The sequence below is a fragment of the Corvus cornix genome, chromosome 15 (genome assembly GCF_000738735.6).
Source record: "Corvus cornix cornix isolate S_Up_H32 chromosome 15, ASM73873v5, whole genome shotgun sequence".
NCBI lineage: Eukaryota > Metazoa > Chordata > Aves > Passeriformes > Corvidae > Corvus > Corvus cornix.
In genome coordinates this window covers 8,546,765-8,571,404 of record NC_046345.1, presented here as the reverse complement: position 1 = coordinate 8,571,404, position 24,640 = coordinate 8,546,765, and the positions used below count along the sequence as shown (strand labels likewise).

Genomic DNA, 24,640 nt, shown 5'->3' with positions numbered 1-24,640 from the left:
CTGTCCCCCACTCTAGTTTCTAACTCTAAAACAGCAAGAGAAATTCATTTTACCCTGTGGTTTTCTTACTCTTGAACTGTCTCAGAATGTAGGATGCAGCATTTTTTGTGGCTTTTCACATCTGATGATGTCACCAAGTTCAGAGTTAGTCCTGGGTCCAGCCCTGCCCTTTGCAGGGAAGCTTAATACCAGAATTGGCCTTTTTGTTGTTATTCTATTCGTGGTTATTCTTCTTCCTTGTCAATAACCTATCTAGAAGACCTGTGTGCTGCAATCATATAACTTGCTGCCAACGTCAGCATGTGTAAAAATGTCATTGCACTTTATAGTGGCTCCTAACATGAAGCAATTCCTTAGGAGAGGGGGTGCGGTGGAAAGGCAGGCAATCTCCCTGGAGTGAGAGAGGCAACCACTGCTTGTTAACTGATCTTGTGGAAGGAGGGGAAATAAGCTGACAAAAACAATAAAAGGTCATAATGCATAATAATTTGGGCATCAACTTCTGTACAAGAAACCTTTCTAATCCAGTAAAAGACTTTAAATCCTGATCTAATACATCCATAGGGAATTCCCCACCAAATATGTCTTATTCCCTTCTTATTTGCACCCTCCCACACCCTGTCACAGACCACAGATAACATTTTTAGGCATGCTGTGAGTAAGCAAGAGGAAATGGGTCCCACTGGTAAAGCAGGCAGTTGGGGAGATGAAGTTTTTTGCTTTAAAACATCTTCTCCAGAACCTTCCTGGTTTCAGGATCAGCTTTGGCAATTCACTAGCAGATGAGCAGGGATTTTCAGGCTTTCACTGAGTTGTAAGTTGGGAAACCAAAATTGCTGAGGAAAAGAAGTTTCCAAGTCTCCCTCCCTTCCAAGCCTCCAGGTCATAGCACCTGTTCAGACCATCTCTCATTTGGCCCTTCAGAGGAAGGCACTGGCTTCAGCAGTCTCCTGCTTTCTGCAGCCTGTGCTTTAGAGGAGCCTTCTCAAGTGTGGGTGAGCATCACACTGCCCAGGAGAGCCAAACCCTGTAATGTGCTGAGAGAGCAGACTCTCTGGTCCTGGCATTTCTTTATATTCCAGCCCACAGCCATTCCCTTTCTGAGAAACCTAACCACTCTGTGTCCTTTGTTCCCTCCCTCTCAGCTCCCTGGACACATCTACTGCTATGAGATGTCTCAGCCAAGGATTTTGAGCCAAGATATGAGGGAAATGCTTTAACCAGATGTGTGCCCATGCCTGTCACTGAACTTTCAGATGCTGGTATTTAAAAAGATTGTCATCTCCCCTGCCTCCCAGCAAGGTGAGTAATGGGTGGGACAGCAGCATATCCAGAAAAACACCTCTTTTTCAAATGGAAGCAGAGGAGGTTATAATTCAGCTGCAAAAATTTGCTCCAGGCTGAAAACTTGGCAAACAAAAGCCTAGCTTAGGAGTGATTTAAAAGGAAACAACAAAATCAGGGCAGTCATTTTGGGTGGAGATGAGGGTCCAGAGCTTGAAGATCATTCTTTAGTGGGGGGGGGGAAGAAGGAGCAGCTCAAGACAGAGTTGCATTTGGCTCTCAGCCCTACTATAACTAAGCCTTTCAAAGCCAGGAGAATAAACTTAATACAAGTCCAGTCACTAACCTTTTGTCAGAGGAAAGCAAGGCCCCCTGTACTCTTTAAGGCAGAGTGGATGCAGATATGATGGCGGTAGCTGAATTCTTCCTATTGCCACTTTCTAAATATGGATTTCCCTGTACCTTAAATTGTAAAAGCACATGAAGTCATTAATACTCTGTTTGCCCAAGAGGTAAAGAGGGGCAACCCTTGCTCTTCAGCATTATGACTCTCCTCAGGCCCTCTCTTCACTCTGTGCCATACCACACCTGCTGCTCAGCATCTGTGCCCTGCTTCTGCCTTCAGCATTGCACAAAGCCATGCCACAACAAGCTGGAGACCTGAACAAGAGGATGACTGCTCCTAGCAGCTCTTACATGGGGCTTGTTCATGGTTCCAGGGTCACAAAGCTAAAGAAGAGGAAGAGGTGGTTGGCTGCATAGCAGCAGAGACCAGGATACCTCTAGAAGGAAGGCTTTTTCAGACCATTATCTAATGTCCACGGCATACATGGTTGGCTGTGCACTGGGCACAGGCCTTGAGAGACAAAGACAAGGCCCAGCCAGTTCCCCTGCCTTTTGTTGTCTCCAGACCCCTGGGCCCCTCCAGCCTGTGTGCCTATGCATAATTGCATTGCGGATTCCCTTTGAAGAGCTGTGACTGGGAGATTTTCCTGGTGGAGCCTCCACACATCAGGTTAGGGAGGAAAATGTAATGGTGGCATTTTAGACAAACTCCTCAACCTACAGAAAAGGGCTTCACACTGGAGTGGGTTAAGCACTGGAACAGGTAGGCCAGCAAGTGTATGAAAGCCCCATCTTTGCAGATTTTCAGAACTCAATTTGATAAGGACTAGAGCTACCTGACATGGCTTTGCTAACTCTCCTTATTGCTATGCACACTTCTAAAACAGCCATTCCCTTGGCTGCCTGATGGAGTGTTTTGGCTGTACCAGGTACCAAAGAACAATAGGCTAAATGAATGATCAAAGACTCCCTCCTACTGCATGGTTTCACTCCCATGTTTGATTCCATCAGCTTAAAGTGACACAGGCAGTCATGGTATAGATGGGATGCTACTTAATTTTGCTCAGAAGAGGCCTTCTTTAAATGGCAGCACAAATTAAACCTCTCTGGTTTTGTAACAGGCTTCTTGTTTTCTCGCAAATATTTTTGTATGTGTTCACAGATCCTCCCTTCAAGCATCTAGAGGCTGTCTGAAGAACTTACTGCTCTCCAGCAGCTGACAGTGCCTTGTTTTGCTTCATATAAAAGAAATGCACTTTAATTCTGTCCTTTCTCCAGGCTTAATGAGGCAGGTAGAACCAGCCACTACAGAAACTTTTAGAAATAGATCTGTTTGTTCAGAAGCATTGGAGAAGCTTTGTGCTTTGCTTAGTACTTCTTGCAGTACTAAGAGATCTCTTACCTTTACTGCTATACTGTATGATTTGAGATCAGGTTGTTAAAGCATCACCTCTCTGAATATCTCAGCAGAGTCAACTCTACTGGGATGTTGAGGAAGGCTGTTTGAGATGCTGATGCTTTCATGTATTGCCATTTCTAGGGAAGACTGAAGCCATAGAGCATGGAATCCAGCCCTTCTTCTAGCTACCCAAGGGCAGTAAAAACATCTACAGACTGATCTTCTACAGCTGCTCTGGAGCACTGGAACTTCCAGTTGTATATGTTTTCAGGGCACGAGCCACCTCAGGAAAGCTGCTTTTCAAAAGGTATGTCATCTCTTGTTTAGACTAGAAAAACTGAAAAGGGAAAAAAAGAAAAACATTTAGCTTTGGCATCAAAACAAAGCAAGTCTTTATTTTCCCTAAGCTTCTTTAATTGTGCTTCATGCAAAAGAAAATTACACTGTAAAAATGAATGGGGATGAAGGTAAATACAAGGTACTGCATTGGAGATAAGGTTAAATCAGGGCCCAGCAGAAAGAATATGGCAGTGGAAGAAGTTTAACAAGTTCATTTTATGTGCCACTGTGTCATGCTTCCCTTTGTTGCTCAAGAATGTTGCTTCACTGGTTCCTAAGGGTGTGAAAGGGCCATGCTGCTGGAATGATGTGATCCACAGACTGCATGAGCCACTATTGGGCTGCCTTTCTATCTGCAAATTGTTGTTTTACTTGTATTACCGTTTTGCTGTGGACCAGGAACCGGTCTGGACTTTGTAGTCAGAGGTCTTCTGTAGTATGCCAGCTTGTAGAACTGTACTGTGCAGGGCAAAAGTGTAATGAGAGCAGGTGGGCACTCCAGTTGAATCAAGGGAAGTCAATATGCCTCTGTAGAAAGGATTCACGATGGTCAGGTGGTTTAAATGGTACCCATCTTGTGAGGAGCTCAGAAGTTTAAGTTAAATGCTCTTTAAAATAATGGAGATCCCTCTGACCTTTGCTTTCAAAGGGAGGAGGCAGGATAAGACGCTCACAGACTGTGTTGTGTGTACACATATACTGCAAAGGACAGGAGGAACCTCACACCCCTTGTCAGGAGGGGTAGAGTGCACTGTGAGTGTGTGACAAGCCCTGGCAGATACACACCTCACCACTGTGCTGTGCAGCCAGGCTAGGGCAGAGCTTACACCAAGAGCTGACAATTCTCCCTCCTGCCAGCGTTTGTACACATCCTACACTGCTATTGCATGGTCTTGTGTGAGTTCTGAGACTGGAAGAGCCAGCTGGTAGGTCTGCAATGCACTGCTAGAGATCTCTGAGCCTGTTTGCTTTCCTTCCCCTCCTCCAGTTCCCACTGCACCCCCAGTCCTGGGACAGATTCCCACTGAAAAGCAAAGAAGTAGCTACAGCAGAAGATTCCCAAGTTGCTGCCTGTTTCAACTGCTGCTGCTCCTGCAGCCTGTGGCTCGTGTGATGGCAGCAAGGATTCAGTTCAGTGATTTTTGAATCCTTCCTCTTATGGGACTAAGTCCTTTGTGTGGACACTCTTAAACCAGTTACAGTGGCCAGGAACTGATCAATGTAAATTTATAAAAGAAACAGAGGAGGAACTCTGTTTCCCTTCTCTTTTTCCGTGTTTCCTCTACCTAGAGGCACAGACAGGCCGTTCGATGACAGTGCCCAGCTGGTTGTTAGCTCAACCCTTCATGGAAAAAATAAATTAAAAAAAAGAAAAAGTGATCAGCCTCCTCCATCATTTGTTCTGCCCTTGGTGATCACAAAGTCTGTTCTGAAGCACCTCTGTGTGAGCTCCAAGTCAGTCCATTGTAACTTCCCCTTCTACCCCTTTCAGTCTAAAAGACACTTTATAGGCCTTTGCTCTACAGGACCACACTTCACATGTGAAGGACTCAGAAAAGGCAAGGTAGGACTCCTGTAACAGCTGTAACTCAGATGGTTTTGCACACATATTATTTTTAGTTAATATAGATGGTGTTAACATTAATGCCTTAACCCTTGAGGAAGCTAGCTAATTTCCAGGTCGATATGGCCAGGGAGCTGGCTAATTTCCCATGTCTTGGGGAGAGAGCCAAGAAGTGCAATGCCAGGGTGTTTCTGGCTGCTGGTGTTCCTGAGTGGACCACATCCGGGTCTGCACTTCATCCTGGGTTTCCAGCCACTGTCTGCCGCCCCACCACTCTCTGTGTGCACCGTGGGCTAAAGTGTCTTCAACAGCAGGGCTACCATTACCAAGCTGCAGCTGCGTGTTGTGATACTGTCACCCAAAATGCCTAGAAGGGGACAAACTGGCAGCTTATTAACCGAGCTGTACAAGGCTGGCGGCTTACAAACAACAGCCACCTTGGTCTAGGAGTTCAGTGTGAGTAAGATGTAGCAAAACAGTGACACCATCACCCATACACCCGCTGTTGTTACTGAAATATGGGTCTAACCAGGAAAAGGCTGTGGCAAGCAGGCAGGAGAGGAAAAGGGAGGGGGGATTTCAAACACCACAGCCCAGAGAAAGAAAACCCTGCGTTCGTGCTTACGTCAGTAGCCTGTCTGTGTGCTGACCCCAGGCTCACCTGAGCCTTGGCAAAGCTCCCCTTTGTTCTGTGTTGGCGTTCAGAATCCAGAGTTATCCCACCACCACTTTGTGACCCATTCCACCCAGACAGCCTGCCCATGATTGCTTCATAAAGCAAGACCAGGAATCAAAACCAGGGCATGTTTCCTGAGCAGAGATGGAAAACAGCTGTGCTGGAAAAAAGGAGGGGTTTTCTGGCTGAGCAGTGGAAAATACAGATCAAGGCCTGGTTGTGCAATCTTCTCTGGCTGGCCTTTGGCTGCTATTGTGGCAAGGGGACCAGCTGGACTTGGCAGGAGGCTGCTGCCCGGTGATGGGGATAGCGAGAGCCTCTGGTGACAAGGCTAGAAACCCAGAGTTTAGTTCTGCACGTTTTACAGATGCTTGGGAGGCTGATAACTGGCATCTGGTGATGCTGCCCTCACCACTGTCCTGCAGTCAGATCTGTTTGGCCAGTCCCAGCTGGTGTTTGAATGGCTGGGCATGTTACTGCAAAGGCACAGAGCTCTGTAGGGCTACAGAGAAGCATCTACCCAGGTGTGAAGCTCAGTTCTGCCTAGTGCTCATAAAGTGCTCCCTGCACAGCCAGAGCCAGGGGATGTGGTTATGTCGTCTGGCCAGGTTCCTGCATCTGAATCCCCAGTGCCTGCCTGGGGACTGTGAAGGGAGGCTGACCAAAAGATCTTACAGCTAGAATCTGCTCTGCCACTGCTGTCCTCTGAAATCAAGGGAAAGCTATGTCCTGATTTTACTAGCCTAAAATGCTGCTTGCTTCAAGCATGGCTTCTGGAAGAGTTTGTTGATTTTTATCAAATTCAAAATCTCTAACGAAAAGTAAAGGAACCGGCTGAGTCTGGATCCAGAGGCAAGGGGTGTGGGATTCTGTCTGGTTTTTTAAAACTAATTATTGTGTACAAAAAGGAGAGAATTGTGTACAAGAGCAGAGAGGGAAAATTAGGCCTTTGCTTCAGAGCCAAATTATCAAAAAAATTACCCTCGTCTGCTGAGAGAGCCCTGCAACCTCTCCTCTCCTCACTAAAAACTAAGGGGCAAAATGTGAGAAGGCAGAAGCAAAGGAAGTAGGCAGGACCATGAATCACCTCCTGGGCTGATACATGCCAGCTACGTTGGCCTCTCTTCTTAGCACCTGGAACAGCAGAAGACAGTATGATGAATGTTTTTCACTCTGCAGTGTTGGAGCTATGGATGTGCTGTAACTGCAGGGAGATTGTGCTTTCTTACAGCTGGCTCAGCTACTGAGCTGAAACATATGGATCCAAACCTTGCTCTGCAGCAGCTTCCAACCAGTGTTCATCACTAAGACAGCACAACTACAGGGGAAAAAAGCAAACCCAAAACTGATCACTGCTACCAAGCGATGAAGGGAAGGAAAGAAGGAAGATGTGATATGGCGACCTGTAGTGGGGAAGAAACGGCAGAATTAGGCAAGAGCAGTGCCCAGAGGAGATGCAGAGGGAAGCAATTTTGGTCCAAATAGCAAACTTTGGAGTATTTATAGTTCTGAGTTGGGAGCTGAACAAAATAAACACACCCCTTGGAAGGAGTGAGGGACTTAAGGTTCTACTGAGAGCAGCCTATCTCTCCTGTAGGAGATCCAGTTTGATTCTCGAGATGCAGCTTACAGGGGGCTGCAGGACCTGGCTCCCGCGGCACAAGAAAAGAACAAGACAAAGAACAATGCATTTTGCTGTGGCAAGTGCACCTGCTTTAGCTATTACTGATTTAAGCCAGGTCACACTAAACTTGGTACAACAGCAGGCTTTGCACAAGTGCACACAAAATCAATTTGCTGAAACCTGGACAACTTTGTAAGATATCCAGACAAACAAAACCCAGATAGATACCCAAAATTAATAGTTGGTTACTGCTTCAGCATTCATAGGCCTTTTGAAAATGTAGCATTACTTGCAGATGAAGTCTCCAGTGCTTCAGTTTATGCTCAGTACAAAACAGGATGAAGGCATATTTTAGAAGTAATTTGCAAAGTGACATGCTAGTCTTTTGGCTTTCACTGACTTGAAATAATTCTTTATTAAAAAATTGTCCTTCCTTTTTAACTTCTTAATGTGGCATCAGTCATGGTCATTCTTATGAAACAAACATTCTCCATCTGCATCTACTCAGCAGAGTCCAAATGGGACCTCAACAGTGGCTGAAACAAAATTTCATTTAAAAAAAAATTGTTTCCATGGAAAAGTTCCAATTTTGGTGAAATATTTCCTGCAAGAAAACAAAAACCAAACCTATCATTCAAAGGTTTGACCCAATGTCTGCTCTTCAAGAGGGAGAAGGGTAGTGGAGAGGAAGCAAGCGAGTGTGGGTTTGGGAGAAAAGAAGTCCTACCAATAAATGGGGGTAATGAAAGCAGAGGGAAGAAAGTACAAATTCCCAGGCATTCCAGACGTATCTGGTATCCTTTACATCCTGCACTCTGCTCTTCAGTTTTACATATTTCAGTGTTCCACCACAGAGGCAGCTGCATTTCAGTTGGGAGTTGCTATGTGAAGAGTTTTGTATAGTTGTTACAGGATCTTATGAGATGAAAAGGAGCTGACCACGGCAAAGAAAGTAAAATAGAACATGCAATCTTTTAACTATGCTGGAAACCACTTATGCCACAGAGAAATGGGTGCCAGGAAGCAAAAACTTCCAGAAGAAATTAGAAATAAAAGGGGAAAAAATAGGAAAAGTCACTGGTAGCTGGGAAAAGAGTGCAGGCTCATTACCACATCCGAGAAAAACAGCCTCTGGTTTTCTGTAGCTCTTCATCTGTTTTTCTGTTCATTTTTGTCCTTCTCTTTAACCTTGCTGGGTAAAACACATCTCCAAGGACAAAGAAAAATGATTTTCTTGCCAGTGCTGCTGACTTTGCAACCTGTCAGAAAACTGACTAAACTTGAAGCTCCTTCATTCAGTCACTTTAAAATATAGTCAGCATTGTGTTTAAAGAAAAAAATGAACCATATGAATTCAACACCAGGGTTATACTGCTGCATATTACAGCACTCTACCAGGCTCTGGGAGAAACGGCACAACTGAGGTGATGAGTAGTGTTACAAAGAAAGTGCTGCAAAATACTAAGCTTGGCTCTTGCAGTATAGTGAAGATGCTTCATTTGTTTCAATTAAATAGGTATTTTATTAAAGAATTCTTAGATCCAAAAAACTGGCCTGGGAACCAGAAAAAATACCATTTAGAACCAGGCTCAGGAAATGTGAATTAATTTTGCTAGGGTCACACTTAACCTTCCCAAGGAAAAATGTCCGAATTTTAACATTGGAGGGGTTGAAATCTACAGTGGGTGCTTTTGTCATCAATTACATTCATCTTCCCTGGAAGCATTTATCCTTTTTACCTGCACTGTAGGTGGGTGGAGAACTGTAATTTCTTTTAGGAAACTTTTCTGCCTCAGATTCCTCGCTGCTCCTCAGAGTTACACTTAGAGCCCAAACAGACTGGAGGGATTTATGGATTGGCAGGTCCACCTATCATCAACTGTCTCTGACAAACACTGCTTTCAAACTGTGGTTAGGACAAAGCAGGGGTAGCTTTTCAAAATCAGCCTCATCTTGCTCAGGTGACAACAAAAGAAGTGAAATTATGATTGGTCTATTGTCCATTGCCTGCGTGGTTACTGTATCCCTGCCTGGCCCATGCAATTCATCCTTTCTTATATTCTAACAAGTGTCAGATTTTGGTTTATGACCCAAGTGCAGAGATGCATAAAATGTGAGGTTGTGAGTGCCTTTTTTAGGCTGTGTATGTGGGGGAGTCTCTTTGTGAAGTAGCTGGTTCAGATCCCTGGGCAAGAATAAATGAAGAGAAAACATGGAGAGTCAGCTATAGGAACAAGGTGAACTCTAGAGCAAGAGATGTAATTTTTCAATCAAGCTTTTAATGAAAAGATCATAAAATAACAGTTTCTCATCACTGTACATTAAGACTGCAAATTTCTGAATGCTGAGATCATATTATAATTTCTGTATCTTTTTATATGACACTTGAGTTGAAGCCACAACTATGTGTGGCTCTGACCTGAATTCAAGCTCTTGAAGGAAATGAACAGAACATTGCAGCAGGAATGTCGGCCTTTCCCTTGACCTCTCCTCCTTTCCCCCTCCCCAGGAAACATCCAGGGCTTCCAGACTGACTGATAGTTAAGGCTTAAAATGAAAAAAAAACCAAAAAACAAAAAACAAAAGGGGTGATACAACATCCCTTTTTCAGTTGTATTTAACATATTAAAATAAAATGGGGAAAAATATCCAGCCAGCCAGAACAAGATCCTCTCCTCATAGAAAAGTTATCCCCAGCCAGTCAAAAGTCCTGTGGAAGGTTAGAGGAACAGCTGTGCTGGGAGTGCTTCAATTGGTAACTTGTGACAGAGAAAGTTTGAACCAGCCCCACTCCTCAGGGAAAGCAGTGCTATGAAGTGGGTCCCTAACTGCCAACAGATGCCACATCAAGTGTGGTGGTTTAGACCTGCCCCACCACATGCCACAGGGGCTGCTCTGTTCCAGAAACACCGATCCCCTGATCTGTGTGTTTAACACTGGCCTTTAAAATGCTTAGGAAATTAGGGAAGCAAGGAAAGAAGATGGTGGCAATAGGAGACAATGGAACAAAAATGCCTTTCTAGCTCTAAACTTACGTTTCAGGATCTTTAGGTTGTTAGTTAAAACAAGGAAAGCAGAATAAACAGCAGTTTTGATGTGGCAGAAAGATGAACCAGGGCTGAAACAAAGGAGTCTTCCTGACTTGGAGGACCAGCTAGGAACCTTACAGCAGAGCTGGAACTGCCTCACAAGGGTTCCCAAATCTTTTCCTCTTGCAAGGAAAGAAGCAAATTTAGCGATTATAACAGGAAATCATCAAAGGTAAAGTTCCTTACCCTATTCTGAAAAAATGCAAAATACGAGGAGTGGAAGGAGCTGAGAAACAGCTTTTCCTTTTGCCTGCTTGTCTCCTGCACTAAAATTGGGACCATAAACTATCATGGGACTTAAAACATTGCAAAAGGTTACTTTCGGCTACTGAAAGCAACCCCTAAATTTTCTTTTTCAAGAATATGGCCAATTCTGGACTGCAAGAATAAGCTTATAGAAAGAAAGGATTTTACAGTAAATGGAGAGACTTTACTGATGTTGAGCAAATAATTATTTAAACAAAAACTAAAAAAAAATGCCAAAAGTCTCTTTAATTATTCCAGAATTACAGCTCAGAGTTCATTTAGATTTTAAATTCTTACTTAAACAAATGTTTATCCAAACGTGCCATCTCAATGATGAGCATTTCTGCTGTCTGGGGACAGTTCAATGTTTGCTACCTAGAGCCTCTTAAACCCACTTAAAGCGTAGGGAGGTTTTGTCTCTTTGTTTCTTTATTTGCTTTTCCCTTAACTCCAGCACTGCCGATTGGAAAGGTTTCAGAATTTGGCAAATATCCAGAAATCAGCAAACATCCTTTCTTCATGCTGATTTGTAAGGCTGTAGTAGGTGCTGACTCCACCAATACAGGAACAAGAAGCTTTGTAAAGCACAGCTTTTCCCAGGTGCTCGAGCCCCGTGCTGTGGGGAACCTGATGCTTCAGTATCGTTTGCAAGGCCCATCATGATATGGCACAGAGGCTGTTGGGTTTGGCACAGAGCTTCCTCTGCCCATCCTAAGCCTTGACTCCCCACTTTTGAGATCCTTATTGCTACCACAGTAAACAGTAAGTGAGTGATGCGGGGGACTTTAAAAAGGAGCTACATCCTGTCCTTCAGGCAGGACAACAGACTTGTCTCAAGTCACAAGCTGCAATCGGAAGCACACAACTATTCCTCAAGTGACTTCTACCTTCTCTGGATTTTGCCAGCAGTCACCTCAGATTTAATGTTGTTTCACTTAAGTGCACTGGATGTTTCTCTGGTCAAGACCCATACTCCTGCTTTTCAGAACTGAAGCAACATGGTAAAATACTGCTAACCCAGACTTTGAACCTGCACTGCTTAAAAACAATGCTTTCCACACACAAGAGAGAGAGGAAAACAAAAACAAAAACCAAAACAGGAATCTTAAAAGAGTGACACTGTAAATTGAAACATTTAAATACAGCAAAACATAAATTCCTCTTCTATGCAAAGCTACAAAAGTCCAGTCTTTGTATTGTCTTCACAGGTTATGGTTTATGGCTATGCTGAGAGTCTCTGAGATTCCTTTTTTCTTTTTTTTTCTTTTTTTTTAATATATTTTTTCATTTTTTTGAAATCCTGTAGAGAAGACCCTGCGGACACATCTTTGTGTTTGCAACTTTCTGAATTACATTGCAAAACTGTGCATACAGAATCTGAGAAATAAATACATTCATTACTGCACATACATATTGATACAAAAACAACACTGTCAAATAGTGTTTGCACCATCTTTGTTAGATATTAAGACCAGGCAAAATTAATATTTCATTTTCCATCAGCCCCCCCTCAAATGTTTGAGGTGGCTTTGGTGTAGAAAATAAAAGCTACAAAGGGTCAAGACTAATGACGGGGAGCTTTCTTAAACCTTCTTATTTTTGGCTTTAGCGGTATTTTAGCAAACCATCTTCACTGGTCATCTTTAAACTGTTCTACCATGCAGATCGGCTTAGGTTTCCACCTAGGCTGCCTATAGGAGTTTTGTTTGGGCTCTGCACAGGACTGTAAGGTCTGGAGTGAATCAATCCAGCAGTTTCATTATGGGGCTCAGAGGGCCCGGAGAGCACAGCTCCAGCCCCAGCTCAGCACAGGGGGCGGCCGCTCGCTGCCCCCAGCCAGGGCCGGGAGTGGCTGTGCTCTGCCGCGGCAGCGGCCACAAAGCCTCACAGAAGCTGCGTGTCAATAGCTCTTTGGTGTCTTCTGTGATCTTTGTGGCTCCTGCTAACACCCCCAAGTGCACAGAGCTGGGCCTTTGGGGTTTTTTTTCCAGGAATTTGTTTTTTGGAAGTTTTGCAGTAAAGGACTGGAGAACAGCCCAGCTCCCCATGGCTAAAGTTAAGGAGAGGTGCTGGGTACAGCAGCTCCCAGCATCTTCCAACGTCCTTTTCTATCCCTAGAGCTTCTTGCATCTCCCTTTGCCCGCTTGGTTCCCTCAGACTCGTCTGAGGAAGAGGGAGGGTGGAATGCCTCTACAATAGTGCTTGGGTCTCACTCCCAGCAACATCTCTCATGGATTGAAGAAAAAAAACTTCTACATGCCATATTTCTAATTGCCCACCCTCTCCCCACCCTCCCAGAGCAGTGCTGGAATGCAGGCTGGGACACAGATCCCCCTCCCAAGCTGGGGAACACTGCGTAGCCTTCAGAGACAAACCAATGGAAAAAGCAAAGATTAATTTTGACTGGCCCCTAGATCTGTTGAGGTCTGAAACTGTAAAAGTTTATGTAAACAATGAGATAAATATATTAGTACTTTTCTGAGCCAAGTGAGGTTCCATACTCATTCAAATGTGCTTTGGTTTAAAAAATAGTTTTGTGAATTTGGGTATGAGCTTCTTTATTCTTTTATACAACTTTTGCTATTTTATCTTTTTTTTCCTGTTATTCCGAAAACATTCTGGAACTAAGTGACTAAAGCATATACTTAAGCTGCCTGGCCTCTTTTTTTTTTTTCTTTTTTTTTCTTTTTTTTTTTTTGTTTCCTTTTAAATTGTTTTATTCCTCTTGAGGCTCTTTGTGTATTAAAAAAAAAAAAATCAACATAAAATAAAAAAACAAAAATGCAACTCCCTCCCCCCCACCCTAAAACTCTTAAAATCTTAAATATGAAACTAGTGTTTTGCTTTCTCATTAAAATACAGAAAAATGTTTGATACAATACTATGTCGTACAAATGCAGTTGAGTGTTTAGGCCCCAAGCAGGCCTGAAACAGTCCCTGAAGTTTTGAGTATTATTAGTTATTAATTATTACTGTCACAATTTGGAAAATGTTGTTTATACTCAATCTATGGAACACAACTTTACACAGCTATTTGAAAAAAAGAACATAATTTCCTTTTGTACAATACTCTTGCTGTACACAGACTTTATGTCGTACTGTTTAAGTGCTGGGGAGGGGATAAAAAAAAAAAAAAAAAAAAAAAAAAGATGCTCCAAAAAATAATTTTTTAAAAATAGCATTGGGTCCTAAAAGTTCAACGTAATTCTCAAGGCTTAAGAAGCAAATGAAGAGGGGGCCTGGGGTGGGGGGCGAGAAGCTACATCACCCACACTCGTGTAAAAATGGAATTAAAAGAGGGGGAGCAGGGGTTTGCCTGCTGGGGAGCTCCGTGCTGGTGCTGCCTCGTGCATTGGGGCCGCTCCCCGGCTCGGCCCCCTCGGTGCCAGCGAGAGCTGCTGTCCCAAGGTGGCTTCTGGCAGCTCCCGCCCACGTCCCCAGCGCCACTGCAGGGCAGAGGGAATGGGGCAGACCCGCATCCAACCCCCGCAGCATGGACAGGGCTCATCCCTGGCCGGAGCCCTCGCTAAGGGAGCTAAACCCTGCTTTGGAAGTGGGTCCTTGGCCGGGGGGCTCCAAGGGGAGCCGGAGTGGGGTCAGCTCAGCCTCGGGTGGCTGGAGGGGAGGTAAAGGCGGGGTGAAAGTGCCGAGGAACTCATCTTGCACAGCTGTCCCTGGGCTCTGCTCAAATTCGCTCTGAGAACATGGTGGATGGCACAGCCTTCCCTGTCCTCCCCAAAGACTATTTTGGGGACATTCTCAGGGGGAGTTGACAAGGAATCAAGGAGAAAACAAGTCAATATATATTCAAAACTGTGGAAGTGCTAAAGACGCTAAAAGCCCACTTAACCCCCAAAAAGAAAACAGCGCGTCTCAGCACAATGAGACAAAACCTAAAGTCCATGCACCCCTCTCGCGCTCCAAGGCTCGCAGGCGTCCGGGAGCAAGCGGACAATGGCACTGGGAGAAGCACACGGGAGCGGCTGGAGAGGGGCGAGTGTTCCCTGTATAACGTGACACCAGGCCAAGGCTCAGCGCCTTTGGGTTGTCTATTGCTTGGAGCCTGGATTCCAGTTTCCTCAGTTCATTCAATTGACCCAAAAACTTCTCATGGACTAATCTTCCTTAAAAAAACAAAAACAAAAACAAAAAAATAGAAAATGAAGCTTATATTTCTTTGTTTTAGTCAAACATGCTCACTTTTTTCTTTTTTGGTCAAAACTTTAAAAAATTGTTTGTTTTTTTTTAAAAAAAAGACAAAACGTGAGGTTTGGTAAAACTTACGTGTAGAGACTATACTGGTTTGAGTGAAAAAGAAAAAAAAAAAAACGAAACACCAAAAACCAACAAATGAAAAAATGCAAGTGTAAACCTTAGTCATTTCAGAAGGGATGATTCTACTGGCTGTGAATTTTTACCACCACAGTCACGGGAGGCTTGAAGTAAGCCATAGCTTTCCACAAGGTCACGCCAACAAAGTCAAGGGGGCCAAGAATCGGTGGGCAAAGTTCTCTGTCTTCTCTCCTAAACCAATAGCAGCTGTTGGCTGTGATGTCTTATGCAGATGTTGCAAGAACATTTTGTTTCTTTTTCTTTTTTTTTTTTTTTTTTTTGTGTGCGTGTGTTAAATTGTCTAAAAGGGAGGATATGAAACACTTTGGTTTGCTTTCTCCTCCTCTCCCCCACCTTATTGCACTCTGGATTCTAGTAAATTATAGGCTGCTATGCCCTCACCCTCTGTCCTGCCAGGTGTTTACAGACTGACCCAGATGTGCTGGGGAAGTGGAAGATGAGGGGGACATTTTCCCCTCCCCATAGTATCCAGACTCAATAAACAAAGCTGGAAAGGGCCCAAAAAGCTCAGAGAAGTTTTCTGCTTTTATCTAAAAGTGACTACAGACAGCCAAGAGACTGCGAATTGAGCCAGTCCAAGCAGCCAGCACAGCCTCTAGCTCAGTGTATTTTTTGCTTTGTCTTTGGCCAAGCTTTGCTTTAACATTTCTCTAGTTGACTTTTGATGGAAGGACGGGGTGGTAAAAATCCATTAACTTTAATTTAGCTTCTACTTTTATACATTTAATTACTTACAATAAAAGAAAAAAAATGCCTAATCTTTCACTAACCATCTTATTGTTCTCATGAATTCAAGAGGTAGCAAAGGTAACAAGTCTGTCCACACAGACTTGCTCTTTAGTGAGGGAGGAAAGCTAAAAACATACACACACACAAAAAATAAAATAAAAAAATAATAAAAAAGTACCTATGGAACTTGTAGCAAGTCCAGCCTACATCAAACCCCCTCCCCACCCACCCACCCTAGAATTAACCTCAGACCTTCCAGTTCAAACATTCACATAAACGTTACAATGGTTTTTCCTTTAATAAAACAAGTACCTCTAAGCAAAGAATATTCATACGAAACTACTAGAAAAGTAAAGACGACCCCCTGCTCACTGAAAGAAATTCCCAGGGCATCCAGTCCCTGTTCAGTCATGGGTAAGGCAAAAGAGGTTTGCGTGTTTTATGGGAGAAGGTGGCACGTGGTTATGCGTGCCAAGGATAAAGACCAAAACCAAAATGGGGAGGGATGGTAAGGGAGACTTTGCCTTTTCTTTAAGTGAAGTACTGGGGCTGGTGCAGCCCTGGGAGCTGCTCCCCCCACCATCGCCACCCCAAGGGACGGGGATGGGCTCCACTACTGCCGTGGCTTTCCCACAGTCTCTGGAGAGGCTGCCAACCCTGTGAGATGGTCCACAGACACAGCTTCTGCACTTGAGAATGCTATTATTTCACAGCTACTTAGGCCACTGAAAAGGTTTACTCTATTTTCTTTTTAATGGCAAGAAATACCCCTGCTGAGTTTGGTTTTAAGAGAGGAAGTGAGTACAGTGACAGGAACACAGAAAGAGGCAGAGAAGGGGGAGCCAGCAGAAAGTTCCCCAAGGTACCCCTACCTGCTGCAGATAAGAAATATGGCAATGAAGTCGATGTGTGCAAAAAGAAGAGGCATTTCTTGCCAGGTCATCAAAATTTGAAGGGAGACTGGGACTAAATGCATCAGCTTGGCTGTGGACCTTTCTTTTTTTAAAAAAAGGAAAAAAAAGGAACTTTTTTTTTTAAATGTTAAAGCTACATTTGTTTAGGCCTCTCATGACTGAACAGAGTATGGGGAGTTGCCCCCTTTTTTGTTTGTTTTTTTTTTCTTTTTTCCTTTTTTTTTTTTAAGCAGCAAGTCTACAGAAAGGTAAATCACTGCGGATGGGCTTGAAGCTCATTCTGGAGTCTTTGGCTTATGTGGGAGAGGTATGCATTCGCAGGTGGCTGATCAGATTGCGCTGCTGGGTGAATTTCCCACCACACAGTTGACATTCGTAAGGTTTTTCTCCTGAGTGGACACGCATATGCTCTGTTAGTCGGTACTGCCGGGTAAAGCGCATCCCACATTCCTCGCAAGCAAAGGGCTTAAGCCCCAAGTGGCTGCGCATGTGCCGTGTCATGGTGCCCCGCTGTGTGAACATCTTGCCGCAGATGTTGCAAGGGAAGGGCCGCGTCAGCCAGTGAGTCTTCTCGTGCTGCCGCAGCGTGGCTGGATCCTTGTAGCTCTTCTCACACACGGAACACTTGAAGGGCCGGGACTCCGCAGCGTAGGACTGATTGGGGTTGGACAAATCCTCGGCTTCATCCTTGCTGCCGTATGTGCCTTCCTCCTTGATGTAAAGGTCTTCCTCAGTGTGCGTTTCCACATGGGCATTGAGCTGCTCAGAGCTCGGGAAGCCTTTGCCACAGGGGATACAGACATACAGGTTGTCACCATAGGCCACTGGCTCAAATCCCTCCTGCCGGTAGACATAGTTGGCACTGGTATGGCCGCCACTCTCACTCTCGCTCTGGCCGCTGTCATCACTGTTCTCCTTACCGTTTTCCACCTCTTCCTTACATGGGTAGGGCAGGTCTGCCCCATAGGCCCCAGCCAGACTCCTCTCCACGGACTTGGACAAGGGCCCCAGCAGGATACCATTGGGCAGCCCTTCACCCTCGTCCCTGTCTTTGCCCCCTTCCTTTCGGTCAAAGGCGTTGTCTTTCTTGATCCACTCCTTCTTGCGGGACGAGTGCCGGAGGCCCTTGCGCTGGCTGCTCTCTGTCAGTGAGTGGTGGCACTCCTCGCTCAGATCCATCTCCATGGGGTCGCTGCTGTCGGCCATGCTGTGGGGGGCTCCGACACCAGACTCGTCAAACGATGAGGCACTGTTGGCTGCAGGGGCTGAGGCAGATTGGGGAGAGCCGTGCTGGCTTTCGCTGTGCTGCGTGTCATCGTGGGAGGCTGTGACAGGGAGCGAAGGGCTTTTTTTGGACAGGTCGAGGCCTAGCTCCTGGTCACCAGTGCTCCCATTTGCACTGCTGCCCCCACCGCCGTTCTTGCTAGCTCCCCTGCTTAAGGAGTGACAGTTCTCTTGGTTGGAGCTGCTAATGAAGACCTCGTCATCAGAGAGCTTTCCCTTTGACAGCTCCTTTGAGTGTGAGCCCTTCAACCCCTCATTTGACCCTGAATAGCGAGCTTGGATGACTGAAGCAGTGGAAAGTCTCTGACTTCTGGCAGATCTCCCAACACCAAGGCCACCAGCCTTGCTAGCAAAGGACTTGCCGTTCCGCTTCAGCTTCTTTCTGCAGAGAGCTGCCAGGTCGTGCAGTTGGAGGTAGCTTGCTGCGGTGAGGAGAGCATTAAAGTTCTGTTCACCAGGCTGGTCAGTCGTTAAGAGCTTACCAGTATAAATAAAGTCCAAGATCTGCCGGAACACAGTGGGGTTCACCATGTCCGTGTCTAAGTTTATCAGGTTGTCATGCAGGACAAGGGATTTGAAATACATGCTGCTGGCTGCCAGGATGTTCTTATGGGCACGAAACAGGGCATTTTCTACCACAATGATCACATCACAGAGGAAACCTTTGGCTCGTTGCTGGTTCAGCTGCAGTAGCAGTTGTTTGGCATGATTTGGCAGTTCCATCTCCACCTTCTCTTCCTCTCGCTTTCACCTTACCACCTGCAAAACAGGAGAATGAGAGGTGTGAGCTTGCTGTTTCCACTAGAACAGGTTACATTTAATAGACTGGTTTAACACAGTGCAGTCTATGTTAGGCTTGACACTGACTAGGGAGATCTGAGTACATTGAGCCCTGCAAGCTGTGATCCTGCAGGGAATACAGAAAGAAATATTTCTCATGTTAAGACTTGATTCGAGTCTTTCAAAAATCAGATTTGTAATTATCTTTTTACAAAAGCAATCGTCTTTGGCTGGAATCACTATTCAAAAGATACCAGCATGAAAACAATAGTTAGGTACAGGGGAAAGCTGTTCTCTCCTGACATAGATTTCAAGGGAGGATGAGAAGTGAGAAAAAGAGGAAGAAAAGAGAAGCATCTACTTCACTGTCATTTGCATATCTGAGCATGTAAAATAATTAGCATAAGCTGCAGCTTCCCCGCTTTAGCATGTAGTTTGTTTCTCGGCTGTTACATGTTGAAATCGTGTAACTCCCAGCTGCTTTGGGGTTGAGAAAATGACATGTAGCAACTAAATCCACTGAAGATGGAATTAATCACACTGAGGTGTGAATGGGAAACCTCCTTAAGAGTATGAAAAGCTGCTTTAAAAACCACTCCCCTGGCAATGTCCGTATCCCAGTCCATTGACATGAAGGGTTAGAATCAACCCTCAACTGGCTGAAATTCAGGATGCTGAGCTAGCTAAATGTCACCAAATGTCTTCACAAATCTGAAACAGTTTTCTCAAGTTAATTTTGTTCTGTCTTTAACTTTGAAAGAATTTTGTTTAAACTAATGGAGTCAAGTAACATATCTCAAGTCACAGTCTATCCTGAAATACTGTAAAGAAAGGAAAATTGTGGTTACCTCCATATAAAATTCATGCATTTCACAAACAGTGGTCATGATGTATTTTAGTTTAGATGTTTATATTTGCCTTCCCAGTAGTATGGACTGTAGGAAACACCCAGTTTGAGATATGTCAGAACTAACTGCAGTTGCATGTTTGGTAGATATTACAATCCATAAAAACCAAAATTTAAATCTGGGGCTGCATTCAGGAATCCAAGGTTAATTTTAATTTATTTTTCCTTGTTGGTTTTTCTTTTTGTGTGTGTGTTTGTTTGAAAGTGCCAACTACTATTTGCATTTATCTGTTAAAGCTGATTTAAAATAGTTTCTGAGGTACAAGAGTAGGAATTAAGTACTAAATTTACAATAACCCCCACTTAGCCTTCTACTTCCTTTCTTCCTTTCCCAGTTTATCATATTACTGAAACATTTCTCTTATCGAAGGAGAAGCAAGCCATAAATACAGAGAAATGAAGAGCTTAAGTTTTCTCTTAAAATCTTAATTGAGTAATTTTTTTGTTTGTGAGTCCCGCTACCACACTGTGTCCCATCAGAGTTCAAATGATGAAGCATTAGACTGCATTATCTTCCCTCTGTGCCACATACAGGTACACAACAAAAAGAAATAAGGAATGATGCTGCTAGTATTAAAAATTGCTTCCCTCAAACCTGATTCCTACTACTTGGTGATAAAGATGTCATTTGGCAGAAAGGTGGTAATTTACATCATCCATTTCTGCACAACAGGAAAGTTTTGCTTTATGAAAAAAAGCTACCAAAAAGTAAACAAATGCAATATTTCCTCCAGCGCTGTTGCCTGACTACCCTGGTACTTTTCCCAACAGATCTGCCAAGCAGGTGCCTCCCTTTGTCCACAGGACACAGCTCTTCACTTGTTTTGCTGGTCAGCCTGATGCTTGCTTATGCTTTTACTGGAATTTTGTGGTGGCTCTTCAGTGCAGCAGCACCTAATTTAGCATCCACACAGATCCCTCTGGCTCATCACCCTGACCAACAGCTAAAAAGACTGCTCCGCTTTTCTGTTTGATTTTGTTTCAGCAATGGATGGGAACCCAAGAAGACGGTGGATTCACCACAATGCCTTGGTGCACATGGGTGTTGTTCCCAGAGCTCAGTGGCTTTAGGAAGGGCAGCAGCCAAAAGGAGGAAATACAGGCTTTCCATGGTGCTAATTCCACCTATAGCATATCTGTAATAGAAACTCACCCTGCAGAATCAGAAAAATGGGACAGGACAGAGACTACCTCCTCTGAGCAGTGCTGAGCACTTTAAAACCAAGATTTGATGTAATTAGTTACAACAAAGTTGCAGCACGGAGGCAGCGTGTCTGGTTCTAGTGGCTTGCTTCCAGAATTGCTGATTAAGGGGAAGAAGCAGCAGCACAGAGGCACAAAATACCCACTTTTATCTAGCCAGGCCAAATAAGAGCCCTTACTTCTGGGTCACTGAGATACATCGATAGGGGAGGACAAAAACATGGCTTGCAACTTAACAGCATCTCTCTATATAAATGCATCCTGCTCAAGATAGCAAGAAACAGCCTACTGCTACACTTTCACTACAAACATACTGGTGCTTTTCCATGCATGTATCACACAAAATCCCTGGGTATGATTTTTAAGTGTTCCATAAAGGACAAATATAGGAAAGGAAGGGAAACAGTACAGCCAATGTTTTCTTCCTAAACAAAGTAGTAGTAGTGGTAGTAGTAATAGTAGTAGTAGTAATAGTAATAATAATAATAAAATGTTACTGAAGTAAAAGTGGGCTTATTTCCCATTGATGTGGCACTTACAGCAGAGGTCTAGAAATTGCTGTATATGAGTTGTTCTAAGCCTTAAGGCTTGCAACAGCTATTAACGCAGAATATTTTTAGTGTTTTACTTTTTTTGTTTTACTTTCTTTTTTTCTTTCTGCCTTAAATGATATTGAAACCAGGTAATGAGCCTGCAGAGAAAGCCCTGGAAACAGAGTTATAAATATAATTCTGCTACTGACCTTCATGAGGAAGATAATGTTATTATTAAACTTCAGTATGTCTGCAGCATAAAAACTAGCATAGTACAAGTTGTTTAAATTACCTCTATTTATCCCTCATGTCAAATCTTACAGAACTATCCATGTTCAGTAGGACATATGTATAAGGTAGGCTATTACCTTCAGTAGAATTAAAAGCAGTGGTCAGGCGTAAGCACTGTAACATTGCCTATCAAATTTGAATTTGTTAGCTGAAGTCTAACGTGGCTTTAACAACCCCAACAAAATGAATGTAATGAATCAAGGTAGCAAAACCTTCCACCAAGCTTAGAGCACTGCGTTTAAAATTTTGTCAGAATTGCCCACCAAGGGCTTTGACCAGGACAGGAGAATGACTCAGAGAACACTCCTTTGACTGACGTCCCTTTGTTGACAAAAGTCTTACGGCAACCTGCCTTGTGTATCTTGTGCAGTCCTCAACAAAAATAAATCCAGTCCAGATATTTTCCAGAGGTGGCCAGTTACAAACCCCTCTTTGGCAGTGAGGCGTTTCAGAGGTGGAGGAAGAAAGGTGCGTTGGAAAAGTTGTTAGCAAAAGAGAAGCAGGCGTTATTCCTTAACTTATGGCATTCCTAGGATCTCACTTCTAACTGAAAGTAGGGGACTAAGGACAACTATGAGTTCAAATCCTGTATAAAAGTTATCTGCCCAAACAAATAGCAGGTGCAGCCTTAGAAAGGTCTTGGTATCCATGCGTTTGCAGGGAGTGTCTCTTAACAAACCGGAACATTTGAATAACATCACCACGACCCCCACAAAGCCCTAAAAAATCACAGTGGGTTTCTACTTCTTGTATTTCGGTATCATTTTTAACAACCCTTCCTTTTCTGTTTTCTGAAAAAAAAAAAAAAAAAAAAAACCAAACAGAAAAAACATACTCCAGAGGAGCCCTGGCTCAGAAAAGGCTCAGATGCATTTCTAGTAAAAAACCCAAACCCCAAACCTCAAGAATACATAGATGTATCACTGGGGCCACAGTCTTTACTCATTAAATGTGGTGTGCAAAATTTCACCCCTTTGCATTTAAAAGAGAATTACAGAAAGCTCTGGACAAATAGCAGCAGTGATGGTCTTTTCCCAGATTCAGGTTGGTTACCCCATATTCAAGACACACATTTTTCAGAGCAGTGAACCTGCTCAAATACTCCCATGCAAGGAGGGAATGAAACAGGACTAAGGCTCTCCACTACCTCCACCATATCCATGACACTGAGACACAGCACATGCAAAGACATGAGAAGTACAGAGCACAAATCACAGAATACAGTAATGCTGCAAGCAGATGCCACACATCAAACAAAGCTTCACAAGCTAAGAGCCAAAAGCATCTTAATAAGCAATATTGCCCCAGGAGCTGGGTAACTGCGAGCTGCTGTGCCCAGCCCGGGCACACTGTGACCCCATGGGCAGCAAGGTAGTGCACAATACACAGGCTGCTTCTGGAGCTGTGCTGCTCTCACTACACAGCAGGAAAAAATTCATTTTCTCTCAATTTGCACAAAGACTCTGGACATCACAGAAAATGAAATTGCTAAACAGAGGAGAAGAGAAATCCCTTCACCCCTTTCAACAGTATAAAATCTACATATTCACTGCCCGTTTGATTCTCTTTAATATCACTAAATCTCTTCCTAAAAGTAATTGCTGAATGAATGCTAAATGTGTTATCTTAGCAACCTCTGGCAGGAGATGCTATTTGATTTCATCTCTGAGTTATAGATTGCAGCACATGAATATTGTTTACCTTTTAAGAAGCAACACCAGTGAAGCAAAGAATCAATCAAAAACAGATTTAAGGAATCACTCATTTCACGTAGAGGATTTGTGGCTGGATGAGAAGGCTAGACACCGAGCACCTGAACAGTGAGCTAACAGTACTGCAGATAAAAATCAACAAACAGATTAGATGTGATGTATCAAATTAGATGCTGTTAAAACATCAGCCTACTGTATACGTTATGATAGACCCAGGAAAAGGCAGTGGCCTGTTTACTTATTTCTCCACCTTCCCAAGCAGTTGTGCTGCACTGAGCAGACACTGCAGCAGTGAGCATGGGGAAGAACAAGAAAAAATAAAATCCACTGTTTCCTACATTGCTCTCTCCCACCAATTTATGACATTAAAAATGCTGTGTCCAGCTGCTACTGGAACTGAGTGAAACTGAAACAGGTGACTTCGGCACCCTTCAGTTTCAGATGAACCAACTTTTTTTGAGCACTTAAGGACCCCACTGGGAAGAGAGCTTTCCTGTTCCTCACTGGCTCATCTATCTTCCTTTCCCCACATCCCAACAGAACCAGGACCCTAAGAGGTGTCAGTGTAGTGGGTGGTTCACAGCCACTAACCTGCCCCCAGGAGTTGCACTTGGTAGGTCATTAGCCCATGACCTTTAAAGGTATTCACATTCTAGAACAGCAGAAGAGTGAGGAGAAGTGCTGGAACTGTGTTAGTCCAAATGATTCCCTATCCCCAGCCCCTGGGAGCAGTCAGACAGCAGAATTCAGAAGCTGAGGCACAAACATGCACTTTCATCATTGGCAGTGGAGCAGCAAAAGCTCTGTGAAGAAGGCTCAAGCAGAAAACAGGATGCAGCACCCTTGTTTTTCTCACACAGATATTTAGCACTTTAAAATAGCTACAACCAACATGTGAAGTTACTCGGGCAGAGGTCTGCCGAGCTGGGGGAGGGAGAGAAAACATGCAGGACAGAGCAGGATGTGCAGCTGATTTTGCAGGTGTGGGCATGGAACAGAGAAGGAAAATGGAGGATCATTTTGCAGAGGATACCACATCAGCAAACTGAAAGTGGCCCTTGTTTAGTTTGTTACATTCCAATTAGTGCCAGGCAGAACTGCCCTCCCGGCTCCCTGAGGCAGCTCTTGCAGGACTCCCGCAGAAACGGCACAGCTCTGCTCAAGGACACGAGCACCTGTCTGGTACCTCTGTGCGGCAACGTTTGGATATTTGGGACGTGGACAATACCTGCTCAACTGCTACCAGCTCCTGGCCCAAAAAGGAGAGAAAAAAAAAGAATGAGATGATTTCCCAGTCCCTTCTCTCATGTTCTAGAATAACAAGGAGAGCCTGACATGACTAGGCCCTTCTCTACTGCATGGCAAACT

The 24,640-nt window shown here is 44.0% G+C and overlaps 1 protein-coding gene and 1 long non-coding RNA gene across 7 annotated transcripts in view; one reads left to right on the top strand and one right to left on the bottom strand.

Annotated features, from left to right (window-relative positions):
- The first annotated feature begins 1,135 nt into the window (after window positions 1–1,135).
- On the top strand, window positions 1,136–9,655 carry LOC109144443. Of its 2 annotated transcripts, none has more exons than XR_002045219.3 (3): window positions 1,136–1,302; window positions 3,170–3,335; window positions 6,839–9,655. It is a non-coding gene; the product is annotated as an uncharacterized LOC109144443 (long non-coding RNA). The 2 variants fall into 2 exon arrangements; XR_002045220.1 differs by lacking the exon at window positions 6,839–9,655 and adding an exon at window positions 4,356–4,688.
- Window positions 9,656–15,921: 6,266 nt separating this feature from the next.
- The window catches only part of HIC2 (HIC ZBTB transcriptional repressor 2), a 32,460-nt gene continuing 23,741 nt past the window's right edge, over window positions 15,922–24,640 (bottom strand). For 2 of the 5 annotated variants that reach the window (XM_019285251.2, XM_019285247.2), the window contains one exon: window positions 15,922–18,605. In XM_019285251.2, the coding sequence (XP_019140796.1) occupies window positions 16,857–18,569 (1,713 nt within the window). In that variant the 5' untranslated portion in view covers window positions 18,570–18,605 and the 3' untranslated portion in view covers window positions 15,922–16,856. Of the gene's footprint in view, window positions 18,606–23,261; window positions 23,395–24,500; window positions 24,522–24,640 lie in introns of all 5 variants that reach the window. The other 3 variants (XM_019285249.2, XM_010398169.3, XM_019285250.2) reach the window with 3 other exon arrangements.